Source organism: Mycena indigotica (genome assembly GCF_014461135.1).
Source record: "Mycena indigotica strain 171206Taipei chromosome Unknown Mind.scaff0012, whole genome shotgun sequence".
NCBI lineage: Eukaryota > Fungi > Basidiomycota > Agaricomycetes > Agaricales > Mycenaceae > Mycena > Mycena indigotica.
The window spans coordinates 724835-749397 of record NW_023503011.1 but is presented as its reverse complement, the minus strand read 5'-3'; the positions used below and the strand labels follow the sequence as shown (position 1 = coordinate 749397).

Genomic DNA, 24563 nt, shown 5'->3' with positions numbered 1-24563 from the left:
TCTGTTCCATTCCATTATACCAGGGAGCTACTAGCGGCGATATCTGAGTGTATGTGTGTGTGTCTGGGTGGGTGGGTGTTTTGCGTGGGTAGCCATATAGCGATAAGCGATAAAGTAGTCTGTCGATCGGGTCGGGTCGGTGGGCGCCGCCTTTTTCCTCACTCACTGCTTGGTCCTCTCCTCTCCTCAATAAATAACTGCCTCTGCTGCCTTTCCTTATACTGCTCGCTCGCCCGCCGCATGCCCAAGTAAGCACGGCCCACCAAGCCCAAAGGTTGTCGAAAGTCAGTTGCGCTGGCGCTATAGATCGGTGAAGTCGGCCTCGCGGCGGAGTTTGGCGGGGTATCGTTTGCGCTGGACGTCCGGCAAGCGGCGCTCCTCGGGCGTCAACAAAATGTCCTCGATTTTGAAGCTCCCTGAGAGGGGCGTAAGTTGTGGCGGGGAAGATGGGAAGGCAAAGAGAAGGGAGAGGGAATGGAACGCAGAAGGAAGAAGAGAGAACGGAAGGAAATGGAGACCAACGCACACTTGTAATGCCCCTGCACCCTTGCATGGTACTCAAACCAGACCCATCCCTGCGCGACGCCGCCACATATCGACGCGGGCTTATTCGGGAACTGCTCCGAGTCAGCGTTTCCCCTTCATTGCACTGAGAAAGCAAGCCCACCTGCCGGTCGTTGGTGACGATTTTGTACGGGGACGTGCCGTACCCCGTTTCCACCGCGTGCTGCAAAGTCATCCACCCAGGGACTGCGCAAACAAGCTTCTTCAGCAGCCAGTCCTCGGCGGCGAAAAGGAAGATGCTCACTGCTCTGTAGCTGGTCGGGATTCATGAGCAGACACGACCCCGGCAGCGCCGCCACCGACGACACCAGGAACAGCACCGCAAGCACGAGCGACAGCAGCGGGGCGGGGAGTCCAAGCGAAACGGAAAAGGAGCGGGAGCGGGGCGCCATACCAGTGCGCGAAAGGAAGAGGAAGGGAAAGGGTCGCTTATCATCGCATCACGAGAAATTGGAAGCATGATCGGCAGATGGGCTCCCAAGAGGCTTGGGTGCTCCGTCGGTCTGTCCTATCGAACTTGAGTGCGCAGATACAAATACTGCATCCCTCATACTGTTTTAAATGGTCCAAGTTCTTCTCTCATGCTAGTGTAAGAGGTTTCTTGCGCAAGAGGACGTAAGACGCGTGACCGCATCCTTGACACGAGTCACGGCTTTACACGTAACGACGATGTCCTCCAGACAAACCTTCGGGAAACAAAGGTTTCTTCCGGTTTTCTGTCGCGAACTGCGTTTACTCTTCTTAGACTAATCGCAGCTTACTACTCTCAACGGACCAGTAACGACTCAAGGATGAGGACAGATAAGCAAGACTCTGCTGCAAGAGCGTATTCGACGGTATTTGGACAGGCGAACTGGCAATTTTTTCCGCCCTACCGATTGATTGCGGCGGTGAGTCGGACCAGCACTGTGAGAGTGATTTTCCTAAACGAGATTTTAAAGAGATTCAACGGAGTGGCCGTGGACCCTTGATTCCTCTTACGTTGACTCCAGGGTCAGTCTGTTTCCCTCGAGCACAAGGCCGAAAGGAGGACGACGAAACTGCATTGCTTTCCCTCGCCCAGTCTGCGGCGACTGCGAGTCGCACCGCACCTCCCCGACGAAATCCTCTCTGAAATCCTCTCAACGGCGCTCAACGTCGATGACGACCTCTTCACACAATCCCTCGCCGCCGCCCCCTTTGTGCGCTTCTCGGAACCCCCTTCAGCCTACCTCCTCGTCTGCAAGGCCTGGCTGCGAGTAGCAACGCCCCTGCTCTACAACGTCGTCGTCATCCGGTCCAAGGCCCAGGCCCAGGCGCTTTCGGCGGTGCTTTGTCACAACCCGCCGTTGCGGGCGTTTATCCGCAAGCTGCGTGTCGAGGGCGGTTATGGCGCGTCGATGTACAAAGTGCTCGCGAATGCGCTGAATCTGACCGACCTTTTTCTTGGGTTCGACACCTACAGCACGGAGAAGACGGACGGGCTCTGCAAAGGCCTTGCGTGTGTAAACCCGCGCAGGCTTATACTGGACACGGACGGATATAAGGCCAACAACCCCACGCAGCGACTGGCCGACGCGCTCGTAGCCGCCATACCACGGTGGTACCGGCTGGTGTGTTCCACCCCCCACTTTTATTTTACTAGCTGCTCATCTTACATCGCTGTCCAGGGCTGCCTAGATGTCAGCGCCACGAATTATCTGGGTCCAAGCCGTCCATTCATATCACGCGTCCTCGCGGCCACCACAACACTGACCCACGTCGTCGTGGGGGGCGTAGTCGAGGGCGAATATGTGTGTGATGAGTCGAAGCATTGCCCCCTGCGCCTCCTCGAACTCAAATCAACGACTGAATGGATCCAATGGGACGCCAACTTTCTGTCTTCACGCATCGGGTCGATGGAAGCGAAAATCAAGGCTGACAAACGGCCACTAAAGCTGGATATCCGGTCCTGCTTCCAAGAGACCCCCCACACATCCGTCCGGACCCAGTTAACCCCGCCTTCCGAGTCGGAGTCGGACCCTTTCTTCCGCCCCATGGCGGCTGCGCCACTCGATGTCCAGACGCGCATTTGGTCCCACATCCTCTCCTTTGTTCTATCCGACCGCGACCGGGCCTGGCACTGGATGTGGACCAGTGCCGAACGCGACCCGCATAACTTGCTTCTTGTTTCTAAAATGTTTCATGTGGGGCCATGCGTCCATTCCTGCGAAATTTGCTCACGATGGCATTGCAGGCGGCCGCTGTCGAGGGGCTCTATCAAGAAATCGAGCTGAAATCCCTGGTTTCGTGGGTACTACTGGCGCGGACTTTGGAGGCGAAACCGCGTTATGCAAGATACATCCGATCCGTATCGTTGAGCGACTCCAGACAAGACGTGTCCGCTGAGGGCAACAGCCTCCTTCTCGATGCGTTTATCATGACCGTGTATGCTTCGGGTCCACTCCCAGTCCGGGTCGGCCGCTGACCGCTTTCCCCAGGCTCCCCGCGCTGAACCACCTCACGTTCAAATGCAACCTATACTGTCATCTGTTTTTCTTGATGTACGCGCATCGGCTCATCACGCTGCGTGTTGCTGTCAGCTCTCTCCGCACAATGCAGCCGCTATTATCTTCTTCCGAGAATTCCGAATCACCGGAATCTCCTCCGCGGGTCCTCGACCTATGCCCCAACCTCCGGAGCTTAACCATCGTAAGCCTCGCAAGTGGTGTTCTCTGGGGATAAGTAACCCTACGCGTTTCTAGGACACCGACAGCCGATTCACCGGCGGGACTCTCGCGCTGTTCGACGCGCAGTACGCACATCGCTCGCTGCGTACACTCGTGTTCATCATCGAAAGCCTTGACCGGTGCGTAATATTATACTGAATATATAAACCTCCCGGGCTGACCCAGTTGCTTTCCGCAGAGATCACGCGTGGGCGGCTTTTTTCGCAGGGTTGGCGGCGCGGATCATCCCGCGCTGCCTCCCGACGCTGCAGGAAGTTGTGCTCAATGCGAACTTCCAGTGGCCGATAACCGAGTGAGTGCGCTCCTTCATGACACAGGTTGATGCTAATCGTACCCTGCTTGCAGGCGGGACATCAACAGATGCGCCTGGGTGGACATCGCGGATGGGCTGATTGCGGCGGGTGTTCGGGTCGCAGACCGCAACGGGACGCGGTGGCGCACGCGGTTGAAAGTGCAGAGTCGAAAATGCCACACGACGAGCAAATTTACCAGTGAAACTGAGCAAAACAGAAGAGGGGGTGCAACCAGGGTATTGAATTGAGCCCGCCTGATGGTTAAAAAGTGTATAGAACAGAACCGGACTGAAAGCAATAGACTTGTACATAATCAGTACTATGTTACAAAATCCAATGGAATGGACAGGAGAATGTTTGATTTGTGGTCTACTTCGACCTTGGGGTCTGTTGGTATTGCCCATGGTACTGGTGGTGAGTCTATTTACGATCTACGTCTGGGCAAGATGTTCTGCCCTTTGCAACTCCGAGTTCAAGTTGGGCCGCGTCGAAAGTCCGGGTCGAGGAGGGAGAAGAAAGCTCGGAGAAACTGTCCTACCAGTGGAGAAGTGTGTGCCTGCGTGGATGGAGAGCAAAAGTCCATTTTACCGGAGTTCTGCGGGTAAACCTGCGCGATGCAGATTGCATTCAAGGTCAGACTCAAGAGAAAGGAAAAGAATGCTCACAGAGTTTGTTGTTCCCGGTGATAACCAGGGCGCCCCGCGCCAGCTGCAGGGCGTACAAGTGCGCCGGCGGCTCGCGGCGGATCAGGCGGCTGAGGCGCCACGTGAACGGGTCGTGGTGGTACAGCGCAAGGTCGAAGAAGGAGACGGGCAGGAAGCAGGTGCCGCCGAAATCGAGGGCGCAGATGGTGCCGTCGTCCTTTTTCATGAAGTTGTGCCGGTTCATGTCGGACAGGCACAGCCGGAGGCCATGCGTCGCAACCTCCGGGGCAAAGTCGACGCGCTCCGGTTTATGGTACCATCTCAGCATCTGTCCTAGGCGTGAACATGTAACAAAGGGTGATAGGGAGCGGAACACCCACAGCGTTGATGTGTTTTTGGAGCAGTTCGACAGAAGGATAGGCCACCGCAGACTCCCAATCGTTGAAGAAGGAGTGGAAGATCGGGCCGCCATGTACGGGGCCCGGCTGCAGTGTAGGGCTTCGGACCGTGATGAGAAGCTCGACGGCCTTGGCGACGGCGGGGCCATCGGCGGCGCGGCACACGACCCCTGTGACGAGCTCCATGACAATATAGCCCCAGCCGTGAGTGGAAACGAACGCGAGGTAGACTTTGGGCACGTGGACGCCGGCGGCGCTGGCAGCGGCGGTACCGTTAACGGTGCTGGCGACGTAGTCCTGGGTGCGGGCCTCGGCCATGGTGACCGACCGCCCGAACTTGACCCAGGCATACGCGGTGCCGGCGGGGTTCATCAGAGGCATGCCGCGTTGGTAAGTAGGGCTGTCTTTGTTTGCGTTGAAGTGGGTCCTACACACCGCGATGATGGTGTCTGGGTTGGGGAGATCGGCGGGCTGGTCGTTGGAGGTAAGGGCGATCTCGGCGAGGGGCATGGCGTGTCTGCAGACGAGGAGACAAGAGACGGAGGTAGCAAGCCGTGAGCAGACGGTCCTGGAGGACAGTAGCTTTAGACTTGATAGTTGTGATGAATGAAGTAGTTACGGATGTGACAAATTATTACATCAGTGTTTCAGTGATCCAATGATTGTCAATTTGTCCAGCCCGTCAGTAAGTCTAAGTCAATTCAGGTGAAGACACTTCCGCTAATCAGTTTTTTAATTGGGTACCACTGATATATACTTATATTATAATTTACACATAGGGGAAATTTAGAAGCTTCTTTTGTCAGACTTTGGGTCAGGCTGTACAACTTTACAAGACTTCTTCTGAGAATGTGCGCCCGGAACAGAACAGATGGATTGTCAGGCCCACAAGCAGAGTGAGTGGGGTAGATTGGAACCAAAAGGGCCCGTTAACACAGTCCCTTGTTGCTGTCAGGGTTGAAGTTCGAGTCGGGTCATTTCAAGTCCAATAAGTCAGTGGTACCTTCTTGGGAGGAAAGAAGCAGTACTATAGAAAATTTAAGCCATAGAGTACAGGGTACACTATTGCACCTTATATATGTGGGCCTGCCGAGGGGTGATCAGACACCCTTCACCTCACCTGCTCCTCCTCGCCCTTGTTCCTGGCTGCAGAGGGGATGATTGCACATCCCTTGCAAGCCAGGCACTACTCCTAACCTCCCAGCACTCCTCCCCAGTCCCCTGGTATTGAGTTAGGCCCAGCAACGGCTCAACACATTGTTCTCGGTCACGTGCTTCCCACATGTACATTCCTCCTACTGGGGCAGCTGTTCTCCATTGTCACATACTGTGTGTTGCGGACCCGTGATAGCCCGACACCAGCGCCGGAGCGGATGGGCCAGATCTTATCCATGACATTACCCCCTTGCTAGGAACAACTTGTCTCAAGTCCGTGTGGCTCGGTCGTCCCAGTTTCTCGGGTTAAACTCTAGCTTGTCCTTCCAATCGCAAATTCCATCCAGCATATAAGCTTAAGCTAAGCTTTGGCTGTGTATTTTAATCTCCTGCGGCTTCTGTTATCTCATGGCGTCCGCAGATCCCTTCTTGCTGTCCATCAAAAATTTCACCGCAATCACATGCGTGGATCTGCATATGATACATTTTCGTCCTTTGTCACTGTTTTAGCTTTTTTTGGGCGCCCTCAGGGTGTCTCACTTTGACCTCCTTTCTGGAGTCCTTCCACATGGGCCATATATAGGCTCGAATCACTTCCCTCCCAGTCTCGTTCATTCGAGTCTCCCCCTCAATAGCCCCGGTCTACAATATCATTGACAAGCTGCTGTCGCCTTATACCAGTCCCGTCCTGCTGCTCTACGGGTAGTAGGGTGCTGTGAGTTGAAAGTGTTTCGAAATAGTTTCGAAACAGGTTTCAAAACACATGTAAGTTTTGAAATCGGTCAAGGGTCGACCTGGTTTCGAAACCAGCACGTGGCTCCGGGGACTGACACGTGATCCTCGGATCCCCGGACCACGCCATTGGCAATCGATGTTATGGCCTTGCCATCCAACTGGGGCTAACCCTGACCACTTCCGCGGAGTTCTTCATGCCAAACTTGATCGGCCAAGCTTCGGCCTGACTCGCACCATCGCCGGCTACTATCACCGGGCGGTCCGGCCCTGGTAAGCAGCCGGTTTCGAAACTGTTTTGAAACGGGGGGTGTTTCGAAACAGTTTCAAAACAGCTGTGAGTATGTGAGTAATTCCCAAGGAATTACTCACAGCACCCTAACGGGTAGTGCCTGGCCTTCTCCTACAGTCACCGAGCTTATCCTTGTGGAAGGCACAATGAACCGTTTCCAATATGTGGAAATCCTCAAGTACGGCCTCCTCCTCCTCATCGATGACTACAAAAACAATCCCGCATCTGCCAACCATTGCATGGTGTTCCAGCGAGACGGCACGTCCCCACACACACGTCACGCTACACAAAGGAATTTCTTTATGATGAGATCATCACCCCAATGAATTGGGCCTCAAAATCACCCGATATCTCACTGATTGAGAATGCCTGGGCCCATCTCAAGCGCGAGGTGTGCAAGCACCCTCGCTACACAACTGCCAATACCCAGGAGGATATCTTTCGCAAAGGAGGTTTGGGGCTCCCCAGGGTTCATTACATACGCTATTCACACCCACATATTATTCATTCCCTCGTCGATTAGAGGCTTTAAAGGCAAATAATTTCCACTGGATTGACTACTAATGTCTTCTAATATACCATAGATAGTTCATTCATATGTAGCATAGTGTTTTTCTAAAAAAAAATGGTGATATCGCTGGTTTTGATGGCATTTTGGCTGGTGGGAAATGTGACCTACCCAAAAAGGAATCTGCCTATAATTTCCCCGTGACTGTAGCACACTTTCTAGTGCTCGATGCTTTTGCCTTTGTCAGCATCAGGCTCGGGCTATATCGGGTCGTCGGGTGGTCCAACTGCAAGTAGGTCTGAGAAGCACGAGAGTGGGGTGTAAGCCCGGAGAATAGACGATATTAGCCTAGCGACTACATCCTGTAAGTACGGTTTTTATACGCTAAGAAATTAGGGATGGATCGGATGGGCACTAGGTCCCAGGGCGGATTGGATGGGCACTGCGTAGGATCCGCAGGGGTGAAGGGAAGGGGTTAAAGAATAGGGGAAGCATTGAGGAGTATGGTGGACGTGCGGGCCTGATCGGCCCTGAATGGCCCCATGGCCCGGCAGCCCAAACCGAACCGTGACAGCCTTTCTGTCATTTGGTTCGATGATCAACCCACAGTATTTGTCATTTGTTGTTCAGCAATCAGGTCTGGTCGACCTGGCAGAGTTGCCAACTCGTCAGGTTTAGCGTCTCCCTGTGCATAGAGTCGACCATACTCATTTCACTCGTCAGTCTTGTTTCCACTGTTCCCAGGCTCCTTGCCGGTCGTGTGAGTATTTCTGAGACCCTTCTCATCGAATCGGTTTCCTCTTGTGTGTTCTATATGTGAGTGTAAGGGGATCACTTAGATGTTAAAGATACCCTGCTTCCTTGCTGGCTTACGCGAGAGCCGACCCGTAGATAGTCGTAGTTTGCACCTCCTAGTAGTACAGAGGCAAACCGTAAAGACTCGGTACCCGTTACCACCCATCATCCGGCCTGGCAACCGGTCGGGCATCCCGGCGCCGATCTGTCGCATCAGCATCAGCCACGTGCCTTGTCGCACGCCAAGCCACCAATCGCTAACATTAGATTCTGTCAGACTTCAGGTCGGGCCATGCAAGACTTCTCCTAAGAACACGCGCCTGGAACAGAACAGACAGATCATTAGGGTAGACAGTGGTCATCTTTCTTTGATTAACATCTACCTAATCTAGCATTTGAGAGGTGGTCATACGCACTGTAGGACCTTGATCTCAGGGGGGTTACACTTACACTATCGATCACTTAATGAAAGTTGTTTATATAGTCAAACTATACAACTGTGATTTTGTGACAATCTGTGACATTCTCTGATGATTGTCAAAGGGCTGAGTGAAAATTTTTCTTTTTTGGAATATTTGTTGCAGTATGTGACATATGTAGCAGCATAACCTCAGCACTGAGTTCAACCCAAGTCTTTGGAGGTTTGAATTATTCATTACTATAGCATTTCATTCAGTTTAAATGCTAAAAGCAGGTAGGTAGATATTATGGAGATTGTAAGAGCAACCCTGGAGACTCCGACGAAAGCCTAGCGGGGAGGATCCAAAGCGTGAATAAAAGCTACGGGAAATACACGGAGGGACCGACCTAGCGGGGAGGATCCAAAGAGAAGAAACTCTAAGGGTCCGCCTGCTAGGGCGCCAACTATATACTGGTCGTCCGTAACTGCCGACGTAGAGCGCAGAAGGCCTGAGCGGCGTCGCAGGCTCTGTCCCAAGGTGATCGTTGGGAGGGTCTTGACAGATCGGTGATTGTGCGGGCGAAGGAGGCCGTGGACGATGGTCGGGGTGGGTCGGAGCGTCCGAGGGGGCACCGGTCGGATGCGCCTCGGATGCGTTCGGAGGGTCCAAAGGAGGCCAAAGCGGGGGTTCCCCTGACATCACCCCCCCCTTTGAAGGTCGCTGAGGCGATGTGCCGTGGTTTACCTGGGTACCTCCGATAGAAGTCCGCAATCTTGTCTGGTGCAAAGACACGGTCGAACCGAACCCACGAGTCGTGTGAAGCGTCGTAGCCTTTCCACCTGACGAAATAGTTAAGACGCTTATACCTAGGCAACTGCATGGGTAGGCCATACCCGTGCGGGTACGCGGGTTTTACCCGTGCGGGTACGGGTACGGGTAAGGGATTGCCAGGATTTTCCTACCCGTCGCTTCCTAAATCAGGTGGTTTCACTCCTGTAGATTTCTCGAGATGTTCTTGGTTTGACTCTTGCAAACTGCTGTCTTTTTATCAGAGTTTCCGGCTATTTAACCTCTTTCAATATCTGACACATCTCCATCAGTTACTGGCTACCCATGGGTAAATCCGTACCCGTACCCATGGGTACGGGTACGGTGGCTGTGCGGGTAGGGGTATGGGTAGCCGTAAAAAACCCAGGGGTTTACCCATGCAGTTGCCTACAAGTTATACCTTATCCTGGCATCCAAGATTTCCTCGACTTCCCATTCGGGGACTCCGTCCTCTAGCTCGGGGGGCGGTTCGTCGTAGCTGGGTCGTCCACTGAAGGGGTCGTCCTGAGCGGGCTCGAGCTTAACAACGGGGAAGACGGGGTGGAGCTTGGAGTAACGCGGGGGGAGGTCGAGCTTGTAGGCGCCTTTGCTAACCTCTGCGAGCACCTTGAACGGTCCGAGGCGCTTGTGGGAGAACTTCTCGGAGGGCCGAGTCGTTCTAATGTCAGAGGCGTCCAACCAAACCTTATCACCAACTTGAATATTCGGAGCGTCCGAACGTTTCCGGTCGTAGTACCGTTTATACTCGTCTTTGGCTTTAACGAGCGCGGCCTTTGCCTCGGAGACGCCGTTAGCTATCCGATCGCGAAACTTGTTCACCGACTCCAACTCTGAGCGGGCGCCTGGCTCAAAACCCATTTGGGGGAGCCGACCAGTGTCCGTCATAAAGGGTACCTGTTGAGTGGAGGAGTGAACATGGTTGTTATAGGCGAACTCAGCGGCAGGGATAAGCTCGTCCCAGTCGTCTTGTTGGTAGTTGATGAAGATCCAGATGTACTGCTCGAGCTCTTGGTTAACGCGTTCGGTTTGTCCGTTGGTTTGTGGGTGGTAAGCCGTAGAGGTAGCCGGTTTGACGCCAATTAAGCGCCAGAGTTCGCGTGTGAAGTCAGCGATGAACTGCGAACCACGGTCCGAAATGTACTTCTAGGGGGTTCCGTGGTGCCTCCAGACATTCCGATAGTACAACCGGGCGGCTCCGACCGCGTCTATTGTCGTATGGCACTCAGTGAAGTGAGCACGTTTGCCAAGAGCGTCGACGACTACCATGACTGCGTCGTACCCATGAGCCTCGGGGAGCTCAACGATGAAGTCTACCATGACGGTGTGCCAGCGTTCGGGGGGGACTTCAGTCGGGTGTAGCTCTCTGTGCGGGAGCCTTCGGAGGGCCTTCGTGCGGCAGCACAAGTCGCAGGTCGCGACGTAGCGTCCGATATGGCGGGACATCTGTGACCACCAGTAGTTGCGCGAAACCAGCTCTAGGGTTTTGAACCGACCGGCGTGTCCGGCGACTCGCGTGTCGTGGCAGAGCTCGATGATGCGCCTCCTTAGGTCCTTGTCTTTGGGGACTACAACCTTGCCGCGGAAGCACAAGAGATCGCCCGAGACGGCCCACTCGTCCCAACGTGATGAGCGGGGGCCCCGAACTTGACCTCGGACCTTCAAGAGTTGCCGGGCCGCAAGCGCGACGGGCTCCTCTAGGTCAGGCTTACCGGATAGCGCTTCCTTGATGTCGCGGACAAGTTCGGACCCAGGCCCGGAGACAGTGACGGCCTCAAGCGCACGAACGTGGAAGAGCTCAGGGCACAAGAGGGTGACGTCCGAGTTGTCTTCGGAGACGCCATGGTCAGGCCGGCGGGAGAGAGCGTCGGGGTGGCCCATCTGGCGACCTGGGACGTGGTGCAGCGTGAAGTCAAACCTAGAAAGGTACAACGACCATCGGGCTTGCCGACGGTTAAGGTGCTGTGCCTTTTGGAAATACTCCAAATTCTTATGGTCAGTCCAGATCTCGACCGGATGCACGGCGCCCTCAAGGAAATGCCGATACTCCTCGAGTGCGCGGATGATCGCGAGCATCTCCTTGTCGTGAATCTCGTAGTTGCGCTGGACATCATTTAAACTTTTGGAATAGAACGCTACAGGGTGCCACTTCCCGTCCGGGGCGGATTGTTGTGAAAGAACCGCCCCTGTCGCATAATCTGAGCTGTCTGCTTCAAGTCGGAAAGGCCGAGAGTCGTCCGGGATCGCTAAGATGGGCTCTGAGACGACCGCGTCTTTGATAGCTTGAAAGGCGGCGGCTTCGGCGTCTCCCCAGGTCCATTTCTGGTCTTTCTTGGTGAGCGCAAAGAGAGGCTGCGCGAGGGCCGAGAAATCCCGAATGAACCTGCGGTAGAAATTAGCAAACCCCAGAAACTGCTGGACGTCCTTCTTGTTTTCGGGCGGAGGCCATGCGGAGACTCCGGCGACCTTAACGGGATCCATTTCGACGTGGTTGTGAGAGATGATAACCCCCAGGTACTCGATCGATGATTTCTCGAAGTCGCACTTCTCCTTGCGAAGGTACAGCTTGTGCATTCGGAGTCTCCGAAGGACTTCGCGGACGATCTCGCGGTGCTTACGGAGGTCTGAATGTGCAATAAGGATATCGTCAAGGTAGATTATAACGTCTCCTGAAAGAATGAGATCCTGGAAAATGTCGTTTATCATCGTCTGGAAAGTCGCGGGGGAGTTCGTCAGGCCAAAATACATCACCAAAGGTTCGAACAACCCTCGGTTAGTCCGAAAGGCTGCCTTCCACTCGTCTCCTTCTTTAATCCGGAAACGAACATCGAAGTTTAGTGAAATAACGGGCACCCTTGAGCCTGTTGATAAGGTCATTAATCAACGGGAGGGGGTACCGGTTCTTAATCGTCATTGCATTGAGGGCGCGGTAGTCCTGGACAAACCAAAGTCCTCCGTCCTTTTTCTTAATGAAGAAGACAGGGGAAGCCATCGGAGATTTCGAAGGGCGGATACGGCCGGTAGCAAGTCCCTCCTCGATGAACTCGTCAAGTCACGCTGTTCAAGGGGGGAGATCGGATACACCTTGCAATTAGCGGGCTTCGCATCAGGAACGAGTTCGATAGCGTGGTCCCAAGCCCTCCGCTCTGGTAACGTGTCGAAGGACTCCTTGTCAAAGACGTCTTGGAACTCCTTGGCCCAGTCCGGAATTTCCGAAGGCGGGGGGGCCGAGTTACGGGCGAAGGCCTCTGCAAGGCGTTGGGACACTGTGCTCCCAGCGCGAATCTCCTCGATTGGGCGAAAGGAGGTGTAGAAGATGCGGTCGCCGTCTTCAAGATGCTCGTCGTCGTCGAGGTCTGGCGAGGGACTCGGAGGGTCTGAAGTAGCTCCGAGTTCGTCATCAGCATCGTCTGGACCGGCAATATTGATAGCGCAAACGGTGGGGAAGGCGCCCGAGAGCAAACACAATTTGAGGAGTCGGAGGCACCGAACCTCAGCGCACTCGGTCCGTTCCTCGTCGCGGCAAGTGGAGCAGCTTCGGGGGCATCGACTCATTTTCACCTCTTTTGTTTCCCAGTTGCTCTCGGGGTTGTGTTTCTTGAGCCAGGAGTATCCGATTATCAAGTCCTGTTTCCCAAGGTGGGTTACAGCCAGCTGAACGCGTTCGGAGTGTCCGTTGTACTGTAGAACGAGGTCCGCGATTTGGCGAATAGACCCAGCATCATTGGGGGTACCGTCGACATTGTAGACCGGTATGGGTACTGAGAGATTTCGGACTGGCACGTTGTTTCGGTTGACGTATTCTGTGTCGATAAAGTCCGAAGTGGCTCCGCAGTCGACCAGACCTGAGAGGGAGAGCTTGAGCGCGTTCGCAGTGGACTCAAGTTCGAGAGGAAGGTGGAGCGAGTTAACCCCAGGAGCGGCAGAGATGGTATAGCTGCCAGGTAACTTTTTCTCCCAGGCAAGTCGGCGAATCCGAACGGGGGCTTTGGAGGGGGCAGGGGGTGCGTCTTTCGTTTCAGGCTCGTTGTAGGGCAAGGGAGTTGATTCATCATCCAAACAAGTGAAACGATTTATGGACGCGAACGAGGGCACACCAGTCACTCGTCGCGGGGGACAAAATCCTCTGCCGGAGCCTCCGAATGCGCCTCCGTTAAGGCCGCGGTATCGGACAACCGCGCAAGCAGCTCTCCCAGCATCTCGTCGCCAAGTTGCTGGATTACCTCGTCAAGGATGTCCACATGGCGAACATCGGCGGGGAGCGGACAATCCTGAGCCAAGTGGTTGGGGTCGCCACATCTGAAGCAGGCTCGACGAGGGGCGCCCCGAGCCCTAGTACGATCCAACTCCATAGGGACGGGAGCCGGAGGTACCGAGACGGGGGCGCGGGCCGCGGGTGGCGCAGGTGCGGCCACCGGGCGGATGGGGAACGGAGTTGCCGAACGGACGATAGGGAATGCGCCACGCGGAGCCCCCGAAGGCGTCCGCGGGGTGGTCCCTTTGATGAGTTTCGCCCGTACCAAGGCTTCGTATTGGCGGAAGGCCCGAGTGCGCCAGCCCAGATAGTCACGGAGGTCTGGGGGGTCGTTCGAGGACGTGATGCCATTGTTGATCAGGGGGTCAAGTCCATGGCGGTACTTGGTCACCTTAACCAACGCGTCTTCGAATCCGGCGAGGTCCATTAGGTCCTCGAAGTCGTCGGTGTATCCGTAGACGTCCTGCGTTCCCATATGATAACCCGCGCTTTCCAACTTGGCGAGGGCGAGGTCTTGCTCGTTCTCCTCAACGAACCGAAGGCGAAACTCGGAGAGGAATAGGTTCCACCGAGGGAAGGGAACGGGGTTTTACTTCCATGACGCTCTGCCCACTGTTGGGCAGGTCCCTCCGCCATATAGGACATGGCGTAGCGGACAGCCTTTTCCTCGCTCGGCTCTCTGTTGACCACGAAGGCCTCCGGGGCAAGCCGGGCGTAAGTCTTGACCGCGTATAGGAAGGCGCGGCCACGTTTGCGATCTCCGTTAAACGCAAACGGGGGGTTTGGCCGTAAGACCAGTTTTGAGGCGACAACCGCGTCGGGGGCATTCGGAGATGCCGAAGGCGGTTCGGGAGCTGCCGAAGGTGGTGCGGCAGCGGAAGCCTGGGAAGCAAGGTGGGTGAGGATATTGGTGAGGTTGTCTAGTTTCGCCTCAAGTGCGTCCATGCGCGCGTCAGCGTCCGGGGCAGCTCCGGTAGACATAGCGGGCGCAAAGACGACAAGAGCAGAGGAGGAGGGGTCAAGTGGCAGGGGCGGTGACGAGGGGGGTACGGACTCGTACTCTGAGCCTGAATCAGCGCCAAACCTGGCAATCTTGACCGGTTAATCCCGTAGAGAGTTTCTTCTGCTGTAAGGGCAACCCTGGAGACTCCGACGAAAGCCTAGCAGGGGAGGATCCAAAGCGTGAATAAAAGCTACGGAAATACACGGAGGGACCGACCTAGCAGGGGAGGATCCAAAGAGAAGAAACTCTAAGGGTCCGCCTGCTAGGGCGCCAACTATATACTGGTGGTTCGTAACTGCCGACATAGAGCGCAGAAGGCCTGAGCGGCGTCGCAGGCTCTGTCCCAAGGTGATCGTTGGGAGGGTCTTGACGGATCGGTGATTGTGCGGGCGAAGGAGGCCGTGGACGATGGTCGGGGTGGGTCGGAGCGTCCAAGGGGGCGCTGGTCGGATGCGCCTCGGATGCGTTCGGAGGGTCCGAAGAAGGCCGAAGCGGGGGGTTCCCCTGACAGAGATATGATAATACATGAGGTTTTTAGAAAGTTGTCTTTGTCTGTCTCACAAGTGTTTCACCATCTTGCAAACCAGCACCATCATTCCTGTCCTCACTGATCTCATCACACTCTCACTAATTTCACCTCTGCAACCAAGTCATCATTATCTTGCTCTCAAATATACTTTGCATAAAGCCCTGAACATACAGCCTTGATTTGGGTGTTTTGGTCATTTATGAAGTTGTTTCTGCATTTACCATTGCTCTCATTTCATATATTTCAGTAGTTGAGTGGATTGCCAGTAATATAGCTGACTGCTTGAATACATAATTATCAACTGCTATCTATATCTGGCTTTCCACCTGCCTCTATAAGCAGCTGCACTATGTCACTGTGTTGTTCCACAGATGCAGCAGATAGGGCTGTGTCAAACTTTCCAGCTACCAGATGGACATCTGCTCCCAAGACCAGCAGAAGCTTTACAGCCTCTATTTCCCCTTCATAGGATGCAGCCTGCAGTGCTGTTCCAAATATTCCTGCAATCATATTTACCCTTGCCCCAGCATTCACCAGCCTTTGAATAGTGCTGATTCTTCCTTGACATGCAGCGGCATAAAGTGCTGTTCCATATTTACCAGTCTCCTTATTGATCTGAGCACCCAAAAGTAGAAGTAATTCTACACTCAGGTCCTGTCCCATAAAGGATGCAGCTTGGAGAGCTGTTCCAAATTTTCCTGCTTCTGAATCTATAGGAACTCCAAAGCTAAGTAAAAGTTTGATACTTTGAGTATGCCCATGATATGCAGCCAGATGAAGAGCTGTTCCATGATTACCCATTGACAGATGATTTGCACTTTTGCTCAATTTGGTTGTATTATGGGGAGCCCAACTAGTGGCTTGGTCTGCTGTTGCATATGTACTCAGGTTAATATCTTGAAGACCTTTAGATATGTCAAACTGGTAGTCTTCATCTACTATTAGAGAGCCAAGAAGTTGTGACCGTGGCTGATAGCTATAGGAACCATGATTTGAAATAAGGAGTTCTTCATTACCAGCACTAAGAAGTAGCTCAAGAATGTCATTATCTCCAATACATGCAGCTGCTTTAAGTGCTGTGTCATATTCTCCTGCAATCAAATCAACTCTAGCACCTGATTTCAAAAGCAGCTGAACAACATCCTTTTCCCCATAATAGGATGCTACTTGAAGTGCTGTTCCATATTTGCCAGCAATGGTACTTACATCAAAACCAGCATGGAGTAGAATCTCAATAATGTTGATATGTCCATTTTGTGCAGCAGCATGTAATGCAGTGCCATAATACTCATCCTCAACATACATGGAGCTTAGAAGTAACAGGTTAACAGTGGTAACATTGCCATATAATGCAGCAAAGACTATTGCTGTTCCATTGGGAAATAAGCCCTGTTGCCATATATTATCTGTTAACTGTTGCATATTCCCTGAGGCTGTAATACAAGCAGGGGTGATAGCTGAGATGTGGACAGGCCAGAAGCTTCTCCAGGGTAGAGTAGACCAGCTTTTGAATACCTGAGGATCCATATGGTTGAAATAAGATATGAATTCATCCTGGAGTTCAACTTCTGGCTTGCCTATGCCATGTGCCAAGACATGCTGACAATAATCTAGAAGTGGATATGGTGACTCTCTAGATTTCTTTGACTCTGTGGCTACCAGCAGCAAATATTTAAGTAATACTTGTGTGATTACAACTTCTATCTCTGGGAGCTGCTCAACTTGAATTCTCTCCAAGAAAGCCTGGGCAGTATAGTGAACTGGTCGGATGATATCTGTTTGGTTATCATGCACAATAAGCCCAAAGCACATTTCTATCAGATTATCAATAGGCATGATCATGTCATCAGTTGGCATGACTGTATGTTCTTCCAATGCCAAAACTATTTGCAATTCAGCTGCTTTTAAAGGCCGTTTTGCAGCAACAATCCAGGCTAAGGCTAGGAGAGAGACTTTGCTAATATCAGGCTCTTGGGTACAGATACGCCTAATTGTCTGGTTATATGTAGCATCCAATGTCTTTGGTGTACTTAGGAGAAGACTTTGCAAATGCGCAAGAGTTTTTGCAGACATGATGGGCTTGATTTGGAGCTTTGCTATTAAAAACCTATAAATTCAGGCTTGGTTATAGCTGTTACAAGGCTTATGAAAATTGACATACATTCCATTTGCATTGGCCACTAGCCTGGCCACAATTTCATGATTTATAGCTGAATTTCTAGGTGCCAGTCTTAAGAAACGAGGATTTGTATCCATTTGTGCCATAAGATATTGCCTGATATCTTGCTCCTGTGCTGTTACTTTAAGCATGGACTCAGAAGGAAACCATATAGTGTCAGGCTTGATATGAGGTCTGCAAGTGATCATGAGATTGGTATGCCGTCCAAGCAGTAGTAGCTGTTTTAGCAGAACATTCTGTTGATCTGGTAGATATTCATCCAGTGCATCAATGATGATATATACTGTAGTCAGCTCTGAAGCCAGTGCAGATATGAGCTGCTGGATGTCTTCTAATGAAGCACTAGTCTCCCTCTCACTGTGGAGCTTATATAGTGTCTTGGCGTCCTTGATGTCTCTATGTTCAACAAGTTGTCTCCAAAGAGCAGAAAATATATTTCGCATTGTTTGAACCTGAGTCTCCTGGTAATTGAGGTAAGCATATGCTATCCCAATATTTTTGTAGACAATTGTACTCAGTCGGGGCGCAAGGAGAACGACTTAGATAGATTATCTACCTGTAGACAATTGTACTAGTAATCGAGTAAGTAAACATGAGAGTATAGTAGAATGGAGCATACCTCAGTCGGGGCGCAAGGAGAACGACTGAGGCATGCTCCTGTGGTATCGTCAAATATAAGTACTCGATCAGTGTGGAAACAGTAGTAAGGGGAACGAGGGAAATTACGGTGTTGATACGCGCTGAATAAGCGCGTCAGCTGTATGGCCAGCCGTGCCCTGTTCAACACTCCCCCCTGGCGCGGACGGTCCATAAGTAAAAGTGAAATCAGTCAGAGAATAGGAACAGAGAGCGAGGGAGAACGGAAACTCCCCCTCGCATATACGTACGGGCATCTTCGCCCCGCTCCCACCGCCACCGCTCTTCCACATCCTCCACCTCTACTCCATCAGCCCCATCGCTCGGACGTGTTCGCGATGAAGATCCCGCGGCAAGATTTTCGTGAAGATGTCGGCTATGTTATCGCCAGATGGGACATGCTCGATTCTGATATCCTCGGCCTCAACACGCTCCCGAATGTAGTGTTCTCTGACATCGATATGCTTGACTCGCGCGTGTCCCTTCGCATCTCTCGCGAGTGCAGCAGCGCCCATATTGTCTGTGCGGAGGAGAGCAGGTCGTTTTTGCACCATATTGAGCTCGTCCAAGAAGCTATAAAGCCACATGGCTTGCTTCGCTCCACGCGAAAGCGCCATGTATTCGGCCTCGGTCGTCGAGGTCGCAACCGTTGCTTGCTTCTTTGATGACCACGACACTGGGCCTCCTGACATCATGAATATCTCGCCCGACGTTGAACGACGGGTGTCAATATCAGATGCATAGTCGGCGTCGACCCATCCAGTGGGTTGGATATTTGTTTCTGTGCCGCGTCGATAGGAAAGACGATAGTCGAGAGTGCCCTTGATGTATGCGAGGAGGTGCTGTACCGCTTTCCAATGAGCAGGACCGGGATTTTGCACAAATGTGGCGAGCCGATTGATAGCAAACGCAATGTCGGGACGAGTGGTGTTTGCTGCGTGGAGGATAGATCCGACAGCTTCACGATATGGCTTGTCTTCCATAAATTTCGACTCGGCTAGAGTGGTTGCCGCCTGAGATTTGCTGAGGACAATTCCGAGTGGGAGGGGCGTTGCCTTGGGATTGCAGTCTAGCATCCCATAACGAGTGAGTACACGTTCAAGATAGGGACGAGAGGAAACCGTTATGATCCCAGCAGACTCATCATATGAGACCGTCATTCCAAGTGAAGATGTCGTACATGGGACCTCGGTAACTTCGTACGCTGACTTGATGCCTTCAATAGCCTCCTCCGCAGCCGCGCTCGACGATGAGATGCCGTCCATATCGTCAGTGTACACCCCCATAATTGAGGTGCCCGTGTCAGAGTGGCGTATGCGGACGGCTGGGTCAGCTTGAGATCGAATCCATTTGAGAGCGCTAAGGGTGCTGTTAAGCTCGTGTGCCCAGTTCCGACCCGACTGCATCATCCCATACAGTGAGCGTAACATGAGGCACACTTTGCCCTCCTGCCCTGGGACTGTGAATCCCTCGGGTTGCCGCATGTACATGGTTTCAGTCATCTCTGCATTTAAGTATGCACTGACGACGTCCATCGCCCACATCACCCAGCCGGGCTCGTTCACGCAGATTGCCCAGAGGATTCGCAGAGATTCGTACCGGACAACACCAGCGTACGTCTCAAAGAAATCCACCCCAGCAATCTATTGAAAGCCTTTCGCAACCAAGCGTGCCTTCCACTTGATTATCGCGCCGTCGGCGTCGTATTTGACAGCATAAACCCATTTACTGTCAATTACGTTTGCCCCAGGAGGCAAGTCGACAAGGACCCAAACCTCCCGACCAACTAAGGACGCGTACTCCTTCTCCATTGGCGCTACCCATACCTCGGGATGCAGCATAGCTTCCCGATAGCTAGTAGGCACCGCTGGAGTTGAAATAGTGAAGGCCGCCGCGGCCCGCGTCCGTCTTGGCCGTTTTCGCGAATTGGTCCAGTCTTCGCCTGCAGCTCGCGCTGCTGCTTCATCAGACTGGTACTCAAGCGATTCCATTACGGCCCTCGTTGCGGTTTGCGTACGTCCAGAGCGGCGTGCCATCGGAGCAGCGGAAGCGAGAGGCATCTTGGGATCGTCAGGCGCCGTCAAGTTACCAGGATCTACACCCGCGGCACCAAACTTGTTAGCGACATCCAAATCAGAGCCAAGAGAAACATGCGGTTCCATCCCATCTCCATCGTCTCCCGCATCTCCAGCACCCACATTTCCTCCCCCTGCTGGGGAGGCGGGACCAATGTCCAGCCCCTTCGTCGAATACCACGTCGCGTGCGGAGAAGAGTCGGCGCCTCGAGGCATCCCACATCTGGTAACCCGCTGTGCCGTTATAGCCGACCATCACCGTCTTGACAGATCGGGCATTAAGTTTCCCACCGGCCTCGGAGATAGGAACAATCTTCGCATAGGCAATCGATCCGAATACGCGGAGGTGAGCAATATCCGGTTTGCTTCCGTGATATACCTCCCACGGTGTCTTCCCCACCAGCGCGTCGCTTTGGGTGGAACCATTGGATATAAACCGCGGCCTCCACAGCTTTTGGCCACAACGACTTGGGCAAGCCGGAGCCTGCGAGTAGGGATCGAGCGAACGAGATAGTCGTGCGTATTCCTCGTTCAGCGACACCATTCTGTGCTGACGAGTGGGGAGTAGTCACTTCCAGCATAATGCCTTCAGCCGCGAGGTAAGAGTCCCAGCTCTCGTTTATCCACTCGCGTCCTCCATCCACTCGAACCTTTTTGACCTTTTTCCCAGTCTGAGTTTCTATCTCAGCCTTCACTCGCTTGAAGGCATCAAGCGAGGATGTTGCCGTTTTGTCTTTGAGGAAGAAGACCCAAGGTCCGCCACAGAATCCGTCGACCGCATGGAAAACCCATCGAGCTCCCCCTAGCCCGACCAACTGTGCTGGTCCCCATAGATCGATATATACCCTCTCGCCAATCTCCTTTTCCGGTTCATGCTCCCCGTCAAAAGGCCTACGCGCCTGCTTTCCAGCGAGACAGTCTTCACATAAGCCGTGAGTGTCCCCGTCAAGTACACCCATGCCGTTGACATGTTCGCCAGTCAGCAACGCCTTCATACCGCTTTCGCCGATGTGAGCAAGACGTCGGTGCCACGTCTCTCTGTCCGTCGGTGATGCTCTCGAGCTCGCCACCGCGGCAGTCACATCGGCTTGGTCAAAATCCAAACGGTACATGCCCCCTTCAAGCTTCCCCTCCATAAACGGCTCCCCGCTTGGAGTCTTGAAGACTGCTCGTCCTTTGCGAAATTCGACACCGAAATCCTTCTCGTCGAGCCGTGACACTGAGATCAGGTTGTATATGATGTCGGGGGTGTGCAACGCGTGAAGAAGTATCTCCTTTTGACGTCCGTTATAGAGGTAAGTCTTTCTGACCGTCCCGCTACCTGCGATTCTGAATTTCGATCCTTCAGCAGCGTTTCCTTGGCTCTCGACAGCTCGATAGTCGATGAAGTCTTCACGGCGCCAGAAGCAGTGGTCGGTGGCAGCGGAATCTGCAACCACGACATAGGGCTTCTGTGTCTCGATCGCAAGTGCACTGACGTTCGGGGTCATCTTGCGAGCTCGGTATTCTCTGTACCATGCGGCAAGACTGAAACCCTCTTTCGGTGTGTCGACCCATTCGGAAGGGAAGACAACGTCCTCATCGTGCGCGTTATCCATCAAGACGTGCTCTGTATCGGAGGTGCGGTACACGATAAACCGCGCTTCGCTTTGGATTCCGCTATCGCCAGGGTATGGTTGGTTCTCTTGGAGGATCATCGCTACCTCTTCCTCACGTGCCGAATGTGATTTATAATTCTCAAGGTCAGATTCGTCGTTGAGCTCGCCGAATACGGAGTCATCTTCCTCAGATTCGAAGTCGGACACGTAAGATGAGTCAGTGAGAGAGTCGATCATGGAGTATGAGGATTCGGTTGCGCGTTCGTCGGTTGAGGCGGCATGGGCAAGGTTTCGGGGCACGGTCACGTGCACAGTCGCGTCAGCAGCTTCCTGCCAGTTCATCACAGACTCAGGCGACGCAAGCACTTCTTCGCCTTGGAACCCAATGATCTGGGTACCATCTTGGTCGTAAACCCCGATTGTGGCTGCAGGGACTGTCCAGGAGATGTCAGGGTGGTTACCAGCGAATGTGTTGACGCTGAAGCGTAGGTATCGACTGCATTCGCTGTTGGGGTCGTAGTACTTCGCTTCCCCTTCCACCATGACGGCCATTGCCCCTCCTTCCCTCCTCCTGGCCAGAAGCAGTCGCCGATTAGATGCCCACGCTTGCCTTCGACTCCACATCGCGGATTGACGCAAATCAGATTCTTGCGTGCGGCTCGGCGTGCGGCGGCTGGGGATGTATCCGTGACTAGAACTTGTGCTGGTGAGTTGGTGTTTGCCAGTGCACGGTTACTGATTCGCTCGGAGTGCATGATTATTAGGCTGATCACCTCGGCCAACGTCTGTAGCGGATATAGCTGGGGAACGACGCTGTCCCATTCCTCGCCTAACGATCCAATGAATATGATGCGGAATGCCTCGTCAGTGACTTTGGCTCCTTGGTCGTTCGCGTTTCGCCACAAGACTCGCATCTTCGAGATGTGTTCTTGGATCGGAGTGCCGGGCTGGAGAAAATGGGAGACCAACTCGCGGTTCGCTTGAATGAGTGCCATAGAGTTTATGCGCTTGTGGTTGTCGGTCAACGACTTCCACGCCTCTGCAGCGGTCCCGTCTGTCTTCATTCCGAGACCAATGGGGTCTTTGACATTCAAGATAAGGAGTGCCTTGGCCATAGCGTCTCGATGCATCCATTCGTCGACGCTGGGAGTCGTCGAATATACACTGGTCGGATCGGGGGGGAGAGGAACTGAAGCAGGAAGGGTTGTCGTCGGTGGAATAGGGGGTGGAGAAGGGCGAGCTATGCTGCCTAGGATATATCCACGCAATCCGCGTGCATCGGCGATGGCAATAAACTTGGTTTCAAATCCAATGAAACCGGTCCCATCGAACTTCTCCCCGTCTGGGAGAATGGTCAAAGAATTCGAAGTCGTGCTCATGCTGAGCGTCAGGGGTTACGAGTGGGTATGACGGGATTTAGTTGCTTCTTCGCAATCGTGAGTCGTGTAAGCTTTCAGATGTGCCTCGAGTACAATGTTAGTTAGTTACGCGCGGGGCCCATAACCTGTAGACAATTGTACTCAGTCGGGGCGCAAGGAGAACGACTTAGATAGATTATCTACCTGTAGACAATTGTACTAGTAATCGAGTAAGTAAACATGAGAGTATAGTAGAATGGAGCATACCTCAGTCGGGGCGCAAGGAGAACGACTGAGGCATGCTCCTGTGGTATCGTCAAATATAAGTACTCGATCAGTGTGGAAACAGTAGTAAGGGGAACGAGGGAAATTACGGTGTTGATACGCGCTGAATAAGCGCGTCAGCTGTATGGCCAGCCGTGCCCTGTTCAACAATTTTCATTCTCTTGGTAGGTGTGCATTAGGTGTTGCACAATCTTGGAGCTACAAAGAACATTAGTACTGCAGGAGAACAGACATAGAGAGTAGTACACTAGAACAGTCTTCCCAACACCAGCTATTAATATGTGTCGGCAGATCCCAGGGAAATGGTTGGACAAAGCACCTACGGTCTCCAGAGCACCAGAGATTGCGCCCAGTCCCCTTTTTCCATCTGATAAACTGAGGAGTTTATAGAAACCATTCAAGAGTATCCTTGTGGCAGGTCTCGTATATCTCTTGTTGATGAGGAGCAAAGTTGAGTGGTGCAATCCAGTTGATAATTTTCTTTCGTGTGTCGGCTGGATTTGCCAGAGATCTGAGTGGAGGGATGGAGAGGGAGGTGGTAACATACTTTCTGATTCAAAGGGGCCGTGGTCGTAGATTCTGAGGATACTTCAGATTCAGAGGAAATAAGGGCATTTCAAGGGCATGCTACCGTGGGTTGTCCCCTGTGACGTACAGCTGCTGGCCCTGCCCTGTACCGCCGCCTCCTCCGCTGTGCCCGCCGGCTCCTCCAGGGCCCCCGTAGCCGCCTGCAGCACACGCGGTTGTCACGGGTGGATACATCGAGAAAGGGCATACTCACCGTAATTGTGAACCACAGTAGTTCCCAGCCCCGGTGCAACCTGATTCTCCATCAGTCTGGGGGGGGGTTCAAACAGCCATAGACCAAGACCGCTCGTGAGCGCTGGAGGCAAGCGTTTGCCTCGCATGCACCATGTGGCATCACGCCAGTGGCGTGGCAGCATCATTGCAGGACTGCTTCTTGGGGCTTGCCATATTTAGTTATCATATGGTTTCGGCGTCTGGGCCAAACTTAGCATCGAGCGTGCTCGTATGGGCAGCGGGCACTGGGCCGCGAGCGCCAATATACCATCGCCCAGCGTCTGTCCTTACTATCGCCCAGTGTCCGTTCGACGCACGCCCCTGGCCCGCGCCGGTGCCGGTGCCGGCGGGGCCTTGACAAAGTCTTTGTCATGTACGTTTTTTGTTTTTCGTCTTATCTCGCCTTGTCCCGCTCTGCCGGGAAAGTCCTGTCCCGCTGCAGCCTGCAGCCGCCGGCGATCGGACAGATTCAGCATTACACACAACATAAGGAGGTACACAGAAAAGACAAACAAAACGGAGACATTAA

The 24563-nt window shown here is 53.3% G+C and overlaps 4 protein-coding genes across 4 annotated transcripts; 1 reads left to right on the top strand and 3 right to left on the bottom strand.

The window, feature by feature from the left end:
* Positions 1-300: 300 nt before the first annotated feature.
* MIND_01228700 (uncharacterized protein) lies at positions 301-986 on the bottom strand (the record flags this gene model as incomplete). Its single annotated transcript, XM_037368788.1, has 4 exons — positions 809-986; positions 668-750; positions 527-617; positions 301-416 (listed from the first exon to the last, which is right to left on the bottom strand). The coding sequence occupies exons 1-4, from the start codon at positions 954-956 to the stop codon at positions 301-303; spliced, it is 438 nt and encodes a 145-aa protein (XP_037214756.1). The 5' UTR covers positions 957-986.
* A 369-nt stretch (positions 987-1355) lies between these two features.
* MIND_01228600 (F-box domain-containing protein) lies at positions 1356-3813 on the top strand (the record flags this gene model as incomplete). Its single annotated transcript, XM_037368787.1, has 8 exons — positions 1356-1454; positions 1557-2156; positions 2214-2729; positions 2780-2970; positions 3024-3234; positions 3288-3391; positions 3451-3564; positions 3618-3813. 8 exons carry the CDS (start codon positions 1356-1358, stop codon positions 3811-3813), a joined length of 2031 nt encoding a protein of 676 aa, XP_037214755.1.
* A 336-nt stretch (positions 3814-4149) lies between these two features.
* MIND_01228500 (uncharacterized protein) lies at positions 4150-5195 on the bottom strand (the record flags this gene model as incomplete). Its single annotated transcript, XM_037368786.1, has 3 exons — positions 4590-5195; positions 4231-4537; positions 4150-4172 (listed from the first exon to the last, which is right to left on the bottom strand). The coding sequence occupies exons 1-3, from the start codon at positions 5115-5117 to the stop codon at positions 4150-4152; spliced, it is 858 nt and encodes a 285-aa protein (XP_037214754.1). The 5' UTR covers positions 5118-5195.
* A 17953-nt stretch (positions 5196-23148) lies between these two features.
* On the bottom strand, positions 23149-24177 carry MIND_01228400 (uncharacterized protein; the record flags this gene model as incomplete). Its single annotated transcript, XM_037368785.1, has 4 exons — positions 23618-23727; positions 23781-23812; positions 23865-23961; positions 24015-24177. The coding sequence occupies 4 exons, from the start codon at positions 24175-24177 to the stop codon at positions 23618-23620; spliced, it is 402 nt and encodes a 133-aa protein (XP_037214753.1).
* Between the last annotated feature and the right edge of the window lie 386 nt (positions 24178-24563).